Source organism: Falco biarmicus, chromosome 7 (assembly GCF_023638135.1).
Source record: "Falco biarmicus isolate bFalBia1 chromosome 7, bFalBia1.pri, whole genome shotgun sequence".
Classification (NCBI taxonomy): domain Eukaryota; kingdom Metazoa; phylum Chordata; class Aves; order Falconiformes; family Falconidae; genus Falco; species Falco biarmicus.
Window position 1 is genome coordinate 29,401,629 of NC_079294.1, and position 18,763 is coordinate 29,420,391.

The 18,763-nt window shown below is 34.8% G+C and overlaps 1 protein-coding gene across 1 annotated transcript in view; it reads right to left on the reverse strand.

Annotated features, from left to right (window-relative positions):
• Positions 1-18,763, reverse strand: part of EML5 (EMAP like 5) — a 110,896-nt gene that overhangs the window by 49,533 nt on the left and 42,600 nt on the right. Inside the window, exons 10-17 of the mRNA XM_056344959.1 lie at positions 16,882-17,094; positions 14,925-15,092; positions 13,015-13,121; positions 12,505-12,623; positions 5,758-5,944; positions 3,840-3,945; positions 2,638-2,731; positions 512-612 (exon numbers count right to left, since the gene is read on the reverse strand). Of these exons, the coding sequence (XP_056200934.1) occupies positions 512-612; positions 2,638-2,731; positions 3,840-3,945; positions 5,758-5,944; positions 12,505-12,623; positions 13,015-13,121; positions 14,925-15,092; positions 16,882-17,094 (1,095 nt within the window). The remainder of the gene's footprint in view (positions 1-511; positions 613-2,637; positions 2,732-3,839; positions 3,946-5,757; positions 5,945-12,504; positions 12,624-13,014; positions 13,122-14,924; positions 15,093-16,881; positions 17,095-18,763) is intronic.

An 18,763-nucleotide genomic window follows, 5' to 3' on the forward strand; every position in this document is an offset into this window, starting at 1 on the left:
ATTTTTCTTCAAAATTTTTCAAGCAGATAAAGCAAGCTGCTTTATCTTGGGCTTTAATTGTCAAGCTCAGCAGAGTTATCTAAACAAACATGTCTCAAATGGCACATGTATCCTCTTCCAGAACGTTCTCTGAATTTTTTGTATGTGGATTTTTATAACCTTAAGTTTATTTACATCTGTGCCTCTTTATAACATACATGTTCTGAAGGTCCTTCTTCCAAAAACCATTCTATGATTTTAGAGCAGCTCTAACATTTTCAGATGTGCTATATTATTATTAGATATAAAACCAGCAGGAAACCCAGAGTCCTTTCTACCTATGTAGCTCTAGCTCCATGGAAAACTGATCTGAAAAAGAATTCCCACTACTGCCATAATGCCAATTAACGTTATTTCTACTAGCGCAAGCTAACTTAAGAGACATCTAGAGAAAACATTTGCCTTTAATGCATGAAACAAAGTATAAATACTGCTTCTCTTATAGTATAAATAACAGAAAAAGTTTCCTTACCTGCTCTACGCCAGAATTTCATGTGTTTAATTCCAACTGTAATCAATTTATCAGGCATATAAGGATTAATCTTAACCACAAAAATCTTATCTTTGCTTCCTCTGAAATGCAAAGCAAAATATTTTAAATAAAAATATAACTATTCATATTTTAAAATACGTTATGGTTTGAAGGTTTTTTGTTAATGTAAACCTCCTCTATTTTGTTAACATTTACTTCCAAATCTTTAACAATAATTTATTAAGAAGAGGAAGAAAGTCGATGAACTAACTTACTGAGTCCTGTTCTACTTTCTATTTCATTACCCTTCAGTTTCCAAAGAAGGCAAGTGATTATGCTACTTCAGCAATCCACTAGGTGGCATTTTATTTGCATAATAATATGTATTTCCATTCAGGTTAGTATATGCCATTTAGACCTCTGACAGCTCATAATTAAATTTACAGGTGTAAAGTTGTAAATCTTGTTTGAAAGTCTCTTGTTTTGAAAATAAATTTCTATTCTTATCCAACTTTAATTAATTTTTCAGTTTTTCTTGTTGGATTAAAATATATGCTGCTACATCCATTTTAAATGGAAAATTTCAGTTGTTTCCAAAGCCATTAAAACTTGTTGTATGTTTTAGGTTTTTTACTATGCTTCTATAAAACCAATGCTTTTCCTCAGTCCTACAGTTTGAAAAAGAGCTTTCAACTGTTTGCTACCTATGCAAGGAAAGAAATGCTTACCAGCAGGGCTTTTTTCTTTAAAATACAAAAGAGCCTCTAATGCCTAATTTTTGCTCCCTGTCCAACAGTGGCAATAATCTTTTGCCTTCCATCATTTTCAGACCACCGAATGAAATAGTAGTAAAAGCATGAACCACTTTCTTTCCAAACTCACAATGTAATCTTCAAAGTATAGATGCTGCTCTCAAAAATTCTGTTCAATTCCTTTGAGTAGGTAGGAGGAAAAACACTCCGGAAACTTAATCCAGTATAAACTGGTTAAAGTTTGATTTAAAAAAAGAATTAAGTGAGATTGGTGGGTTCAGAGAGTAAAGGAATTTTAAAAGGGGGGGGGGGGATGGGAAATCACATAAAAAGCAGACAAATGAAAGGTCCAAACCATTACCTTCAGAGAAGCCAAGCTAACAGGGCTTCTGACAAATAAAGAAGAGTACTCCTTTCCCAGTTATCTACATCACCTATTCAGGATTTTCATTCCTCAGTGAGTAAGAAACTCAAAGTGTGTTTAAAAAGAAAATTAGAATAAATGTCATCGAAGAGCAACGATGAACTTAAGGGATAAAAAAGAAGTTGCTACTTTTAAAATTTTACCTGCAGAGAATAAATACTTCTAAAATTTTACCTGCAGAGAATAAAAAATTCCCTTTCAAACCTACCTAGAACAATATTTAGAGTATACATACTGAATCCAGGCAGATTGGAGGAAAACCAACTCACATTACTGCTCTATTTAAAGCAATAGTTCCTTAGAAAAAACAAGTCAAAAACATTATTCAACATTAGAAATAAGATTCTATCTGTGGATTAAAACTCTATGTAATAAACATATACCAATTAATCTGCACAGAGTCAAAGAAACACCCAAAATATTTAACTTTTGGAAGTCATTTAGTCCAACTTGCTGTTCAAAGCAGAGATAACTTCAGAGTTAAATCAGGCTGCTCAGGACTCAGAAAGGAAAAGGAAAGAACCCTGAAGAAAAGAGAACTGAGCAAAATCACTGCAAACTACAATCCCAAGAAAGATGTGACCTCTGATGAAAAGGATGTGAAAAGCAGACCATATATCACCATCTCTGGAAGGGCCAACAGAAGCACATGGAGTGAGTTTTAAAGAAATTATTCCTGAGCGCATCAAATAAATGTAATAACCTCATATTCTATGTCTCCTTTCTTCACCAGTTGAGCTGTCACTGTAATAATCTTTGTTGACACTATCAGAGCCTGTTTTTTCTTCCAAAGAAAGTTTTAAGGCTGTGCTAACTGTTACCACCTGTATTACTTATGTGATACAAATAGCTAATTTTTAGAGAACTATTATTCTTTAATGAATACATTTTACTTACTGTCATTTGAAAGTACATTTAGGTGAAATTCTAAAGCAAAGTTAAATTCCTACCTTACTGCTGAAAGCTTTTCTCCTTTCTTCCAATCCCACAGCACAATAGTGTGATTGTCATCTATTCCAACAGAAGCCAATCGTTTCCCATCCGCTAGAAAAATAAATTTATGATTAAGAGAGTAGATAGATAACATTATGTTGCAGTAAGACACCATATTAAAGAATATTATAACTTCACAAATATTGTAAGAAGAACGTACAAAGAGGTAAATATTTGCATGATGTGCTTAGAGGCATGTCTGTTAATCGTTTGGTCTTAAAGTTGAGTGATCAGTTGAATGGAGTTTAGGACATCATGTTACCCTGTCTAAAAACCTCTGTGTTTGTATCAAATCCTTTGTTCAGCTAGTTGCTGACATAGTTGCACAAAAACCTTCATCACAGATTGTACTGTGAGAATTTTCTGTTCACTCTGAAAGCCCCTGTTAATTTCTAAACAGGAAAGCATTGAAGCAATACCATGATGTTTATGAGATATCCTTACACTTAGTAATAGTGTGACATCTATTTCCCATCTTGGAAAAGGAGAACCAAATAAAGGTAAGAAGCATCAAAGACCCCAAACTACTCATCTTTGTGATCACACATTTTCACTGCGAGGTTAGAGATCCTATTTAATACGTTCAAACCATTAAAGAATGAATAGAAGCCATTGGAGAAGAGGAAATTTAATACTGGTACAGGAATTCAATGTATGGGGTGTAAATATTTCAAAAGATTTAACTGACGGTCTCTTATTTTCATGTAAGGTGAAGAGAGAGGCTAGGTTGCTTCCCAGAACTCTGTAACTGAACTTCCTGAATTTATTGGTGTGCTACCCAATTGGCTTGCAGAATTTAATTTAAAAAAGTGCACACATGATCAACTTGCACAAAAATTTGCTTAAACGGCAGACATCGCACTCAAGATCTGTGCACCTGCCTCACAGAGCCAAAAGAAATTGAAAAGTGATCAGCTCAGCTATTAAACGGTACAGAATCTGTTCTTGCGTTTCCTGATGTGCTAGAGTCCACAGGAGCTCTTTTTAATGAACGATCACTTTAAGACAGACTCTCTCATTTGAAACTGAGCACTGCAGAGTATCTCTAATAAAAAAAATCTTCAGTGTAAAGGAATTCCAAATTGCTCATTAGAACTGATTAGCTTGTACTTTCACACAGAAAAGGAAAATTATAAATAAATAAATAAATACTTATTACCTGAAAAATCAACAGCACAAACACCGTACTGGTGATAGCCCTTTAATACTGAGAGTGGTTTTATTGTTTCTGTATCCCAAATGTGTATTGAAGAATCACGACCAACCTGAAAGTATACACATTTATAACCATTTTTTTCCATTTCTCAGTTACTTCACACAGTTATTTAAAAGTATAATATTGAAAATTACTTTTTAAAGTATTTGAAAAAAATTACAGTTATAAAACTTAGTATATAAAATGTAGTATTACTTCTGTCTGGCTAGCAGTATATGATTCCTTCTCCTGCTTTACAAATACCACTCCCCAGCTAGCTCTTTCTTCCCTCCAAGGAACTTAGGCACATTAATTACAATAACTAGAGTCCTCTTGGGGAAGGGGGGGGGGACGGGACGGCACGGGGGGAAGCCCTTCACTGATCTCACTGTGGCATATTTATTCCATCAATTCCCTATCAATCATTCCTTGTCTAAAAATACAAAGTTATTTTTATTGCTAGTATGTAAGCTACTCTGTGTTTGAGAAATCCAAGTGACTTCTGTTCCTTTCTGGTGTCATTACAAGTGCCTACAGGTCACATTCTAATGCATTGACACCTGTGGACTATTCTCCACTAGAATGGCACCAATGCAGGTAAATAGAACTTGGTAAGAAATGGAATACAACTTATTCTTTTCAACTCTGTACAAGCATTATTAGTCAGCATTTACAAGATTATTTGCTATTCCAAAGGTTTTGCACCTCAGTACACAGAAGAGGGCCGCAAAACCAGAAGAGCACTAGCCTGTGCTTAAGACCAGGGGAAGAACTCAAGAAAACTAGGATCTATTTCTGGGTTTGCTATAAACTTAGTATATGGTATTTGGAAAGCTTTTCATAACATCCACTATCAGGAAAATCTGAACTAGTGTTGCGTGGGGAATTTGATGACTGCATTATCTAATTTCTGCTGGTAACGTAGCACACAACAATATATAATGTGCATACATAAAATAGTATATAATGGAATATATCTTTTTGTTGATAGCATAAGGTATTTTAAAATATAGTAAATCCAGGCACATTTTTATTCATAGTTTTTACTACTTCAAAATTAAATAGAATCAATTCTCCCATTTAGGGCTTCAATCGCTGAACTCGCCTGCAAAATTATGTTAATCTCAAACATTTTTACACAAATAAAGGGCATTATAAGCAAAAGTTTATTTCTATAAAAAAAATTCAGTTCACATGTTCTCCAATTTATTATATAATAAAAAACACAATGATAATTATAATTTTAAAACCCTGAAAGATCAATTCAAAACCTTCAAGTCCTGCTGTATAAACATTTATTGTAAGAGATGTTTGTCCAAAAAAATGAGTGAAAAAAAAATTACCTGAAATTACTATCTGGCAAAAGTTAAAATGAACTATCATAAATACTTTAGCAACATACATACCTGTGTTACATGTACAAATAGTTAAATAATTTGATTATAGGCGATAACAAAAAATGTAATGCATGAAACTGAAACACCAGAATGTAATAACTGCTAACTTCTAGCACAAGAAAGTAACAATAACATAGCTAAAACTTCACAACTAAGCTAAAAACAACCCAAAACATTTTAATTTCACATTTCTTCTACTTGTTATCATGAAGCAGCAACACAGTACTGAATAAAAAATATCAACCTATTCTTAAAAAGAGATTAAAACCCCGCCACCTATCAACTACAGTCTCTTATCAGAATTAATATAACGAACTGGGAAAAAAAAGCTTATGTTGCAGTTTTTTAACATGATTCCATCTGCAACAGAAATGCAGTCCTCCACCTGAATAAATGTAGACTGGACTTTCTTCCTCCAAAATTGGCTTTTCTAAATACGGTAGTAACAACTTCAAATTCTTATTGCCGATAAACACGCATCCTACCTGGCCTGTTGCCACATAGTCCTTTAAGGGATGAATAGCAAGGCAAAGAATGTCATCATCATGACCTAGATAAAAGCGCTGTGTGTTCTGCTGTCGATTGTACACCACTCCCACCGCTGCGACATGGTATACAATTTCACCCGTCTGAGTGTAAAATAAATTGCTTCGACAGTCGTAACCTCTGTAACTAATAAAAGAAAAAAGTTTGTTCATCAAGGTCATAACCATGTATACTGAAACTTTGAGACAAAATTATGCAAGATGCGTTTTGCACACATCAAAACTCAGATTACTTACCAATTACTGTTTTGGTGTTTTAAGATTAACAACATATTTTCTTTCCCACAGGAACACCAATTTATCAATTTCATTTACTATTCAGACATCAGTACTACTAGCATTAGTTTGAAAGTGGCTGCTATTTAATAGTTACTCTCCACAATTAGTTTAGAAGAGGAAGCAGTAGTTAGGCATGCATGTTGGGCATGCAACTTGTAATTAAATGAAGCAGACAAAACCAATACTTCGGACACTTTCTATCTCTTACTGCTCAAAAATTAGGCAGCAAAAGTTTCCACAAGAATGTGGACAACATAGATATCATAAAACTCAAAGTTTCTGGAAACTTGCTAACAGAAAACAAATGTCTGTGTTTTATTCCAGATCAGTTTATTTTTTGAAGGAAAACCTGTCTCCTTTCTGTACTGATACAGCAACTGGCATAGGCTGGCGAATTTCCAACTGAGGCCTGTATGCACTATCATAGTATACACATTTCCTCCTAGGTGTGATTAAGATTAAGCATCCCAGAAATACCAAAGGGTGGCATCTTCAGAAAGGGTAGGGTCCTACTTTCAGAAGTAATTTAAGAGGTTCAGAAACCTAAAAAACATTAAACAAACAGCAATTTTTAAAATAGTGTTTTAAAAAATGCTGCTGTTGCCATTCAACGCAGATAACATTTAAAAGATGTTATTTGAATTCCTTCCTTCCTTTCTTCTGATATATACAATACACTATATTCATGACATATCCTGTTTCTATTAATTCTCCAACTAACCTCTTTCTGTTCTTATGGATCTTCACTAAATCAACTTTTTAATTATTTTACAAAGATGCAGGCAAAATGTGGTTATTTTTCTAAATACATAGTAAAATTTACAGGAAGCGAATGACACTTGAATGTGTTTGAATTGGCCATGAATTATCTGTATTTAAGGATCATAAGGCTCTACCCTGAGTATTTTTGCACTCAACTTTTAACTGAACTAATTTTAAAAAGAGCTCTGAAGATGTTCAACAAGTCATTCTAGGCAAATAAAATAACTAAACTTTTACCATCAGCAGCTGCAAACTATCAGAAATCTCCAATGTCTATGTTATACTTCTCATTATATTAATTTATTTGCTTAATTACAAGCATGTATAAACAGAAAAATTACATTATTTTTAAGAAGAAAACAAATGCAGGATCTTTTTGCAACACTGCAGTTGCAGGTCTTTATGACATAAGACAGAGAGCATCTGTACACACATCAGTAAGCGTCATACAGCAAATTGAATGGGATTGCATGAAGACAACTACTGCATATGAGGCACTTAAAAGGTTTAAATGACAGAAATTATGCAGTCCAGGTAGAAAAGTCTTTCATAAAATTATACATAGTTTTCCTTGCATACACAGTGCAACCATATGCACTGATTAAGCAACGAATCTTTAAGGCAGCTGACCAATTGTAGCTCAATGAATACTGTTCTGAAAACTCCAGCTGTCGATCCATGTTCACAATTACTAAACCTATGCATTACTGGAAAACACCACAGCACATACCTGAAGCAGGTCTGAACACACTGTATTTCTGTTGGCTCACCTACACTACACATAATGGTACTTATGTCAGATCATATGTGATTAGGGAAAAAATGCTAAAATCACCTCACAAATCTTTTAAACAGACCAGCAGATAGTCCAGGTCCATTTGCCCCAGACACAGAACGTTGCATTTCCCCTTTCTGAAGTTCATGAAATTCATCCCTGCCCATTCCTCTAGCCTGTCCAGGTTCCTCTTGCTGGCAGCACAGCCATCTGGTGTATCAGCCACTTCACTGGATTTTGACTGTCTGCAATACTGTGAAGTCCAAAGCTGGGTCTCATTAGATCACTAACAAGCAAATTAAACTTCTTAAAGTTCAGCAAAAACTGCTAAAGCACAGATATAAAAGTTTTTAAATAAGCCTCCTTCCAACCCACTGTTTAGATTAGTACTCACAGGCTGGTTCTTAACTTCAGGTTTGGTCCCAGCCCAGCAATTTTTCAGTGTCTCTTGACTTACTGTCCCTTCAGTCTCTAGTAAAATCTCTTTCCCTTAGGTCTGAGGCTCAGCTGTATGTCTGCTCCCTGCTCTTCTCCAGGTGAACAACAATTTAGACTCACAACAAGCTGCAGACTCTTCAGTCATGTTTTGCTCTTCCTCCACCCAGATCCTTCACTAACAATTCCCCCAGCAGCAGCAACATGTGTAGATGCTTTGAAGCTCATTTCTGCCTGATCCAAAGTGCTGTCTGCTTGCCCTGCCTGGCTGCATCCTGCTTTGATATCCAGCAATTAGTTTTTAAAGAAACATAATATACAATGACCTACAGTAACTATGACAAAAGAAAACAGAAGTAACTCACAGTATGCAACATCAAGAGTTTAAGGACATGACAACATTCAGTGAGGAGCAGGGATTATAAAGGCGGGCACAGTGCCGAAGAGGATATCTGGACCTATCAATGCTCAGTTGTTTTCCTCTGGCTTCACTCTGCACTGTGCTCTATTAAAAACTGGATTTCCTTTGCAAGCACAGAATAATAAAAAAAAAATGCTGACTACCCTAAATGAGAATATTTTAAAAAACTGCTACAAAAATATGTATGCTGAAATAAATAATGCTTTAGATGAACAATTTCTTACAAGTAGAGCAGTCACCTATAAAAGTAAAAAGCATTAAGACAGCAAAAGGGTCTCAGATCCTTCTACCTGTAACCCTGAAACTCAGAATTTTCCCAGCTTTTGTTATAACAAATGCCTATATACCGTCAGGTAAGCATAGCGAAACTGAGTAGTTAATGGCACATATATCACAGGACTACCCAAACATCCAAAACGTATCTAGGATGCAGGAAAACAGTTCTTATTACTCATACCTATAACTTTTTTATGATCAGAAGTTTGAATTTTAGTTCACTTCCTCCAGTAATTAAAAAAAAAGCGTAGAATCAGTTGTTTACAATTAAAGTAAACCACATTTTACCGAAGTATCAAGCAGTGCAAAGACATTGTGTAAACCAGTTAACCACACCTTGTCTTTCCCACATGCCAGTTTACTAACTCCCTGACTACATAGGTACTTCTCACCAGAAGGATAAAGTGATGGGCTTACATAGTCCAAGCAGAGATGAAAAGCAGCATGTTTCAGTGCACAAGATCATTCCCTGAGAATATGCTACATAGTTCCAAAATATTTATATCTCCATATTATTAAACCAATTTAGAACCAAGATTATAAACTAATCTCGGAAAAAGCATGAAGAGAAATACTGTCTTTGCATGCAGAAAACAAACCACAGAAGTAATTTACAAGGCATCTTGATTATCAACTAGAAACAAAAGAATAATGAAAGCAAGCTCTGCATCACAGTTACTGGAAAATATATAACAAAGCACAATAAACATAACACTGCTTTCTGCAGTAATTGGTATTTTCAAGTGGTCTTCAGCAACAGCTAATCCAGGACTGATTCAAGTTAATATGACAGTAACTTTCAGAAGAAAAGATAGCTACCTCAAAACTATGTAGAAAAAAATATTTGCCACTACCGAGGTCATGAAGAGCAGGGGCTGGATTCAGTTTGAGATTAAGACATGTCAGTGCAGCTGTTGACATGTGTGTTAGATACATTAACACCTATACTTTAATCAACAGTGTTCTAATCAATGCAGTCAATTGAACCTGCAGGGCTACCCAGCTGACCAACCAGTCAGCATTTAATTTTACTTGAGCCAAATCACTCCTTATGCTCCACTGACTAGTGACTGAGTATCTACTGACTGACGGAAGTTTAGGCGCACACATCAACCCACCTACTTCTAGGCACACAACTCTAAATTCTTTAATGTGAAGCTGGATCCCACCCACAGTTGCAAGTCATGTATCTATAGTCAACTACGGGGCAACTTCACAAGTAGTGTCTTCTCTGGGAAAAGACTCAATGTCCATAGTTTGGCTGAGGCTGTAAGAGTTTCAAAAACTGTATGTTACTCTTCGAAGTATATATGGGAAATTTCCAAACATAGTAAAATCCTTCCCCAAAAATCTCCAGAACCAAATGTCAAAATAAACTTGGTTGAGGTCAGTCTTTAGCACAAAGGTAGAGGCTGTTGGTTGTTGTTTTTTTTTAAGAATATTTTCATATGGCAATAGTGTTTTCTCAACAGGACCCACTCATAGCCTACTCCCTCTTCAGATGCTATTTGTAGCCCTCTGGTAGGAATCCAGGCAAGGTATCACAGGATTCTCATTTAAGAGCATGAGAAATCCCATGCCATCTTGAAAACACAAGCAAATTTCATCTTACAATGTTTGTCAGTTCAATGAATATGCCAAAACTAGATTTTGCTTAAACGTCTTGAACAGTAAAAACCAAACCATTCTTGTGAGATTAGTAGCATAGCATTGGCAGAATACAGGACATAAGTATTACACTTGCATCCTTATTCCCTGCCAGCAAAAAGAAAGTATGATAAGCATTGAGTTTGAAAAAGGGGCTCCTCTGTTCCTCTGAATATCTCAAAAGATGTATCCTTTTTATATTTCTGAACCACCACCACTGCCAAAGACATGGCAGAAAGAAAATACAAGAATAGTCAAGAGGCCAAACTAGTACACCACTTTAATAACACGTTTGTGATCGTGACTGCATCGGATCTCTTTAGAAAGATGCACTTAAAGATTAACCTCTTAAGAGGAGTTGCTTTTTCATTGCCAAATTGCTGGATTACATACTCGGCATTATGGTTTTTATACCCTTCCAAAATAGGAAGTAACCAGAGGTTTAAAAGATTTCTTACAGGTTATGAAGAGATTTTTTTTAAAAGTTCACCTTTCAAGGCAGTTGACAAATTCAAAACACAAAACTAATGTGCTCAAAAACAAAGAAAGGAAAAAGGGCTTCCTATTCCCCTAGTTCAAAAAAGCACTACTTCTTACACTTTCAAGGAGCATCCAAGACATTTCCATTGCAGCTAAAGAAAGATGAAGCAAAGCAGACTTCCTGAATCAGCGAATATGCCTATTACTCACTTGGATGTGGGTCACTTTAAAGTTAACAGCCTGGACACTGAGAAAAATCTGTTGTTCAGCATGGATTCTTCATTAGTTTCCTTGATGCCCACTGGGTAACCAGACAGAACTCAACTGGACATTCTACTTCTGGTCATTCCTGGATATTCTGGTCAAGCTTCACTTCTGTTGTGAAGGAAATAACAATAATCCCAAAGATCCAGGGCCCTTGCTTGTGCTACATCTTCTTCAGGATCATTTGGTTTGGTTCTTAGGCTAAATTTTAAAGACTACATACAGCTACCCACCTTAATGCATTTTCTACACAGATACAAAAATCTTCAACTAAGAATTCTGGAGCACCAAAAATAAAATAAAAAAACCAACTCTGTACCAAACTTCCCAGTTGTCATTATTTCCAAAGCTATTCCTCAGACTCCATGTCTTCTACAGACAAAATTGCTGAGTTGAACAATTAACTATTCTTAGTCAATTAATTTATTAAACATTCCATGTGGAGCCCTTCTAAAAATGTTTGTGTCATTATAGACAGTAATTTATCTCCTCATTTAAATATCTCTGAAAAGAAGTTGTATTCCTGCAAAGAGGTATCTTTAGAAAGAAAAAACACAGTATTACCTGATTTCCAATGCCTTAATTTAATAAAGGCTTTGGTTTTGCTTTGTCTCAAGGGAATTTATATTTCTGATTATTATTTACATATAGTAACATCTACTGCCAGTTTGCTTTAAAACACCTCATCTTTGTACTGATGAAAAAGTCTTCACTTATGAAAAGTTATGTGAGACTACCAATCCTAAAAATGAAATCATAAGATTTCAAGGATGCATCTGAAAGTAATTTTATTAGTCAAATTAGCACCAAAAATAAAGTGAAACTGAATTCTAACACACTTACAGGTACTATTAAGAATTAAATTTAATACCTAAACTAGCAGAGGAACATGTAAATTGTTTCAGATTAGGTACAAACAGTTCATACTTTTTTTTTTTAATAAAACACTGGATAGAAACACCACTTAGTACAGAACCCAGTCATCTTCAACTACACCAAGTCTCTGCCATAGCTTCCAAAATAATACACGAAAGAACTATTACTTTTCAGAAACTGAAAAATATGGGTGATAGCTAAATACTATATTTAGTAACCTCTATTCGAACAATAAGTATTAGCTAAAGCTTCAGCACAAATTCACTTCAGAATTTATGTTCATAATTCATCTAGCTTGGCATCAAAGCTTTCTATTAATTTAGTGTAAATTTATTTTTACAGAAATAAATAAAACCAGTAAATTACAAAGCAAGTGACCTAGAAGTCTTTCATAAGATTATTGAATTATAAACATCAATCTACAAAACACAAAATGTAGCTTGTATATTTTAAAGAAACCTAGTTTTCATACCCATGAACAAAATGTAATCTTATACTGTTCCCTGGAGCTCGCTCTCGTCTCTTAGAAGCTGCACTTTTTCTTTTTTCTTTGCATTGCTCTTTAAGTTGAGGTAGATCTTCTTTGTAAACCTTTAAGAAAGAGCACACTTATAAATTAAGAGATTCAGAAGAAAAGCATGTTTCTGAAAATTCAACTACAGTAACCACCCACAAAAATGTTTTACTGACATCATTGAAAAAAATCTCCCATTAACTGTAGGTGGCTATTGTATAGTGTAACTTGCTTTTAAATTACAACCAAACCTCTACTACAATGAGGCAGAATACATGTAATCACTTCTCCTGCCTCTGTTGTATCTTACTGTTTTGAACGCATCAGATAATAACAATTCTAAAGGTGTTGGCCTGTTCCTGGTTCAGATTTCAGTCTTTCCAGTTTTCAGATTTTAAGAAGTCTTCACAAAAGACCAACTTAAACACCGGGAAGCATTCCAACTGCCTTTAAAACTAAAATCTTTACCTGTCGACGATAGGTGATCTGTGTCTCCTGTTCAATTTCAGAGTCCAGCTCTGGAACATCAGACTGATCTGAATCTGATTCATCACTATTAGAATCAACCAGAGTCTCTGCCAGCAAGAAAATAGAAACAGAATATGAAGCAACCTAAGTAAAAAACAGAAAGTGTTTACAGTAACTGCTTAATGTTTTATTTGATAATCAATGCTTGTGTTAACTACAACATAAACTGCTAATAATTGACAGGGTGACAGTGTCAACTCTGCTGATACAGTAGAAACAAGCCAACTTGTCAGTATGATAAATTATTTTTTTTCTGAGAGAAAGTTACTTTTCATTCATTAAAATTATTTTATCACCATCAGATTTAAGAGGAAAGGAAAACAGAAGAGAATGAAGTAATGAGTATAAAGCAGAAACTAACACCTGCCAAAAACTAACAAGAGAAATAAAGGGCTCCAAAGAGAAAATTATGATTAAGTGAGACACTGATGCATGTAGCAACTCTTCAGGTAGATTAGGAACAGAACAAAACAAAAAAATCATATATGGGAAATGCTAAAATTTGGGGGGAAATGTGGTGAAAAAGAGTAGTCTTTTAATGTTTCTGGGAAAAGCCAGATAATGTAGCAGTTTCATTCCAAAAGAAATTGAAAAGCATGTCCTGGCTGATAAATGGTAATATATTTGGATCATTCTGCAACCTTTGATTGATTATTGCACACTTTTTGATTAAGAAACATGACACAAAATCAGTCCAGAACACAAACAGATTTTAAAATATCTCAAAATGTAATTGCAAAGAGAGAATGACCACTCAGTAAGAAATGTTTCTAGAAATATGCAATAAAGAGCAATTGTTGGAGCTATACTACTTAACATTTTTATCAGTGATCTAGAGAAAAACAATACCGCTACTGATAATGGTAGCAGACTGCAGAGTTAGGAAAGCCATTAACATCAATAGTGTGTCGCACATACTGCCAGACAGCCAGAATTAAGGTTATATATCCAGGAACAAGGAATCTTAACCACACAAGATACAGAAACTTTACCTTGGGAAGCAGTAGCTAGTGAGAAATTTGGGTTATGAGAAATAATTAGTTGAAAATTAATTGATAGCATGAACGATCAAACCAGTTAAAGGCTTTTTGGAGGCTTCACCAAGGAGATGAAGAGAACTATTGCTTCTTTCTCATTTGGCACTGACAAGGCCACCATTGAACCAGCATTCATTTACCTATTAGCTGGGTCCACACTGATACATCTTCATCTCATCTTAGCAATTAGAGGTGAAACAGTCTGTTTCATACTTATCTCCCAAAAGGACTCTCCACATTCCTTTAGGAATTTCCAAGTGAGGCATTCAGTTTAATTGTTTGCTTTTGAAAACCAGTCATAACTGTTGTATTAAGTCACTGCTGGAAACATGATCTACATATTTTTACAAATATTAAACACCCATAGTCTGCTTTAAAAAATAAGCATTGTAATTAACTTTTTTCAAATTTTCATCTAAATATTAAAATTTTAATCAAATGAATATCTACTTTTTTTTTTTCCCCAGTGATATATGGGCATCCAGTTGTTGCCAATTTAGTATGCACAGAACTCATAAATCTATAACACAACGTTTTAAATTTCCCTTTGCCCAGGGAACACAGTGGTTAAACTTTTTTCACAGTCTTGCTAGACTGAGCATACAGGGTACAGGCAAGTGTTAGGCAATGCTATCAGGTACTTCAGGCAGCGGCAAAGTTTAAAGAACAATTTTGTGCACCCTGACAATTCTGAATATTTATTTCTATACTTGCACCAAAGAATTTTACTTCTCTTTTAGCCTTCCCTGTCCCACACCTTTTTTTTATTATTTATTTTTTTTAAATTTTTCTTTTTTTAATGAAGTTACTTACCTTGGGGTGCTATATGAAGAACATCCTTCAACTTCCGGTCAGGGACAAATTTCCACTGAAAGACAGAATGATCAGCTCCCCCAATGGACACAACCCACTGGTGATCGTGCGACCATCTGACATTTGTTACGTGAGCAGAATGACCAAGATATTTTTTAAATTTTGCTCCTAGAACAAGAATAAAAGTCTCTTTCAACATACTACTAGTGATATTTTAATTAACAGCAGCAACTTTTTGTACTATTCCTAAATTTTAATCTAAGATAAATTTAAAAATTTGGATTCCAGGATGTAATACCTTTAAGTCAAACACAGAAAGACATATGACAGTGCTGTACGAGGTGTGCTAAGGGAAGATTTAAAAAAAAAAAATGTATTGTATTAGTTTTATTCTATTTGTTACAAAGATTTTGCCAATTATTATTTCTATATTGAAAAGATGCAGTTGTTTAAATGTTAAATATGCTGTAGAACTGATTCCCACTGTGCAATTTGAGTGGTAAGCACTTATAGCCATTCATATCCTCACACCTTCAGCAGTAGTAGGAGTGGCAGTAGTGGTATAACTACATCAAGTTAAAGTTTTCACTGACAGCTACATAATTACAACACAATCTTTGGATCAGTTACTAAAAAGATGTTCCTAGTAGCACACCATTATACAGATTCTTGCGCCTTTTCTTTGGTTTTATAATTCTCGTGCAATAAAAAGGGAACGAACAGTCTCCTTCAAATGGACAGAAGACTGTTTTGAAGAACGTATTTTGGATTACCTCAGGTACCAGGAAAAGCTTTATCACTTTAAAAATAAAACCGGAAAGACTGAAATGAAATGTTTTTTTAATATCACCTTTTACAAAGAGTTGGAAAAACCGTGGAGGAATATCAGTCATTTAAAAAAAAAAAAAAAAAAAAACAAAAAAAAAAAAAACCAAAAAAACCATTTCTGTAAGCACATGTTGCTTGAAGACATATCCTAAGACCTGTTATCACAAAGATCATGCAGTCATAGCCAGCATTAAACACATGATGCTGCAAAGTGCAATGATGCAACAGTGCAGCTTTTTGTATCCCCTTTCAAAACTTGAAGAGACTTGATCTAGTCCCAGACAAACTTCTTAGGTTAAAAGGGCTCTTCTTAAAAGCTAGGGAACATTTCACAGGTTTTCTGAGACCATCATCATGTTACCAGCTTGGAGACAGATTATCTCTGGTACTGGTAATTTGTAACATTCAACTTAAATGATGTCTTCAAACAGATCTGAAAAAATAAAGCCTTTCTCGTCTGAAAAGATACACATCTCTCCCCTGTTCACTCAGTCCTGAACAGTAAACTTGAAAATTATATACCTTGCTTTAGAGGTTTCAGTTTTAAAATTGTCATGAGATTTGTCCTTATTGCTAGTAAAATTTTGAGGAAAAATGAGATGGAAAAGTCTTTAAACTTCAAATAACATACAGTGGCATACTCTGATTACAGGACCATTTTGCTCTTCACTTCTTTATTGCCTCTAATCACTTAGTAATTTTTTTTTAGTTCCTAGCCCAAATCTCCATCACAGAGGATGAAAACTGCCTGAAGACCAAGCTGAAATACTTAAAATATATGTTTCTCATAAACGATTAAATATTGCATCACCTCATGAAAGTCTATTTTTTAAATGGGAAGGAGGGAGGGAGGGGGAGAGAGAGAGAGAGAGAGAGAGATATCTACTTTACGAAATAAAATACAGGCAGAACTTCTGGATATCCTATTCAAAATGCAAATAAAATACAGTAACTATTACAGCTGTTAATATACCGGCCTGTTATTGTTTTACACCTCTGAGCTCAAACTAAACTTTTAAAAATAAGTATTTGCCATTTATAATTTTCAAAAAACAAGATTTCTAAAACCTTTTTCTTGAATAACCAAAATTCAAAAATATACGTTTATAACTGAACTTGAAGGTACTACCTTTTCTTAGACATGGGTATCGAAAGAGCTTTACTATTCCATAATCATCAGCTGTAACCATAACTTGCCCAATAAAATTTGCATCCACAGAATTTATATCATTTATATCTGAATATTTGGGCCAGATTCCATTAACTTCAAGGCCAGAAACACAGGTCCATGATGCCCACTGAATGCCTTTTAATTCCTCCTTGTTTGTTACTTCTTTTCCACCTAAGAACAAAAATAAAGAACTATTTTTCAGCATTCACTTACGCAATCTTAAAGAATGTAGAATCGTTTTAAGTTCTCCAGAAATCAAATCCAAGTGAGACAGAATTAAAACCTGACTTCTAAAACTGTCCTGATCTAATATTCTCTATTATGACCAACAGGATGATCAGAAGTAAGGCTTCTCAAGACTATTTAGCAGAAGTTCATGGGTTTGGATCTTTACAGTTTTTATTATTTCTTGATATTTGCTTGAGGATTTGTTATTTTTAAATGTTTATGAAAAAATACATGTAGCCATTTTAAGATAAAGTTTGGGAAAATTCTGTTGCTGAACTGTTCTAGAAACCTGGATCAACCTAGAGCAAAAGCTGAAGAACTCATTTAGATATGGCCAGAATGTGTGTTACTGAAAATACCAATTTAATGCTTAGAACCTTGCTACATTATCTTTCACATCAGCAGCTTTAACTGTAGCAAGATTGTTCCAATCCCACAAAGTTTCATCTAAGAGCTTAACTGAGTCAGACCAAAGCTTTGCCCATTTAATATATGTATTTTAATACATATATAGGAATGGCCAGAAGCAGAGTGCAGGAGCAACACAAGAACAATGCAAGCAAATGTAAAAGTTGTGAGTCAGACTAAGTGTGCAACTGCAGAACCTGAGCAGGACAGTGCCAACAATTCACATCAGTCTTCAGCAGCAACAAATTTGAAGGCAACTGGGCTGGTTTTTTTTTAGTTGTCTTATTGCTAATTGCATTCTGGCTAGTGGGAGGGGATGGAATAGTATGTAGGAGTGAGCAGCCTCAGGTACTATAAGAAGGTAAGTATTCAACAGAGGAATAGGGCAAGGGAGAACTCAAGTGGACTGGAATAAAGAAAAAAACACCATAGAGAAAAGATAAAAAGGCAAATAAATCAGAAAGGAAAACTTAAGAAAAACAAAACATAAAAAACCCCACACTTGAGGAAAAGTATACACTACTATATACCCCTCCAAAAACTGGCAAGGAACTCAAGTGCCCTGTTTGAAGATCCTTCAGCTTGGATGAAATAACTGCACCCTTTGACAAGGTTTACCTTGTAATCTCTTTCAATCATTAATCCATGTAAACGATGACTACTAATACTGGTTATATCCATGACTAAATCCTACAGATCTTGTATTAGCCAACTGTAAGTTCCTTACTCATTTATAGTGGAATTTCAAGTGTTATATAATTCCAATCACTACCTTGAAATATTTAGGGGATTCCTCTAACTTCACTGACTTTGCTAAACTCTTTTCACAGACAAGCCTTCACAATCTCACATTCTAATGTATCGAGAAACACCAGGCTGAAAGCTGCCTATATAACTTCTAATTGCTCCTCCAATGTGTGTGCATTTGTTACAGTCTAATTAAATTCTCACTTAATATTTTTTCTTACCTATCTTCTGCCTCAGTGCACAAAATCGAACTTGTGCATTGAATGAATTAGATGCTTCAGCAAAGACAGTTATAAAAACCTCCATGGAACTGTGAATAATGTACAGTGCAAAGCATAAATATTGTGCAACAAAAGAAGGGAGAATATACTAAGTGGTGATAATATATAATGATATTATGTAAAGAGTGTACACACACGGAACAAACAAGTCAAACCTTGTAACAAACACTGCCCTT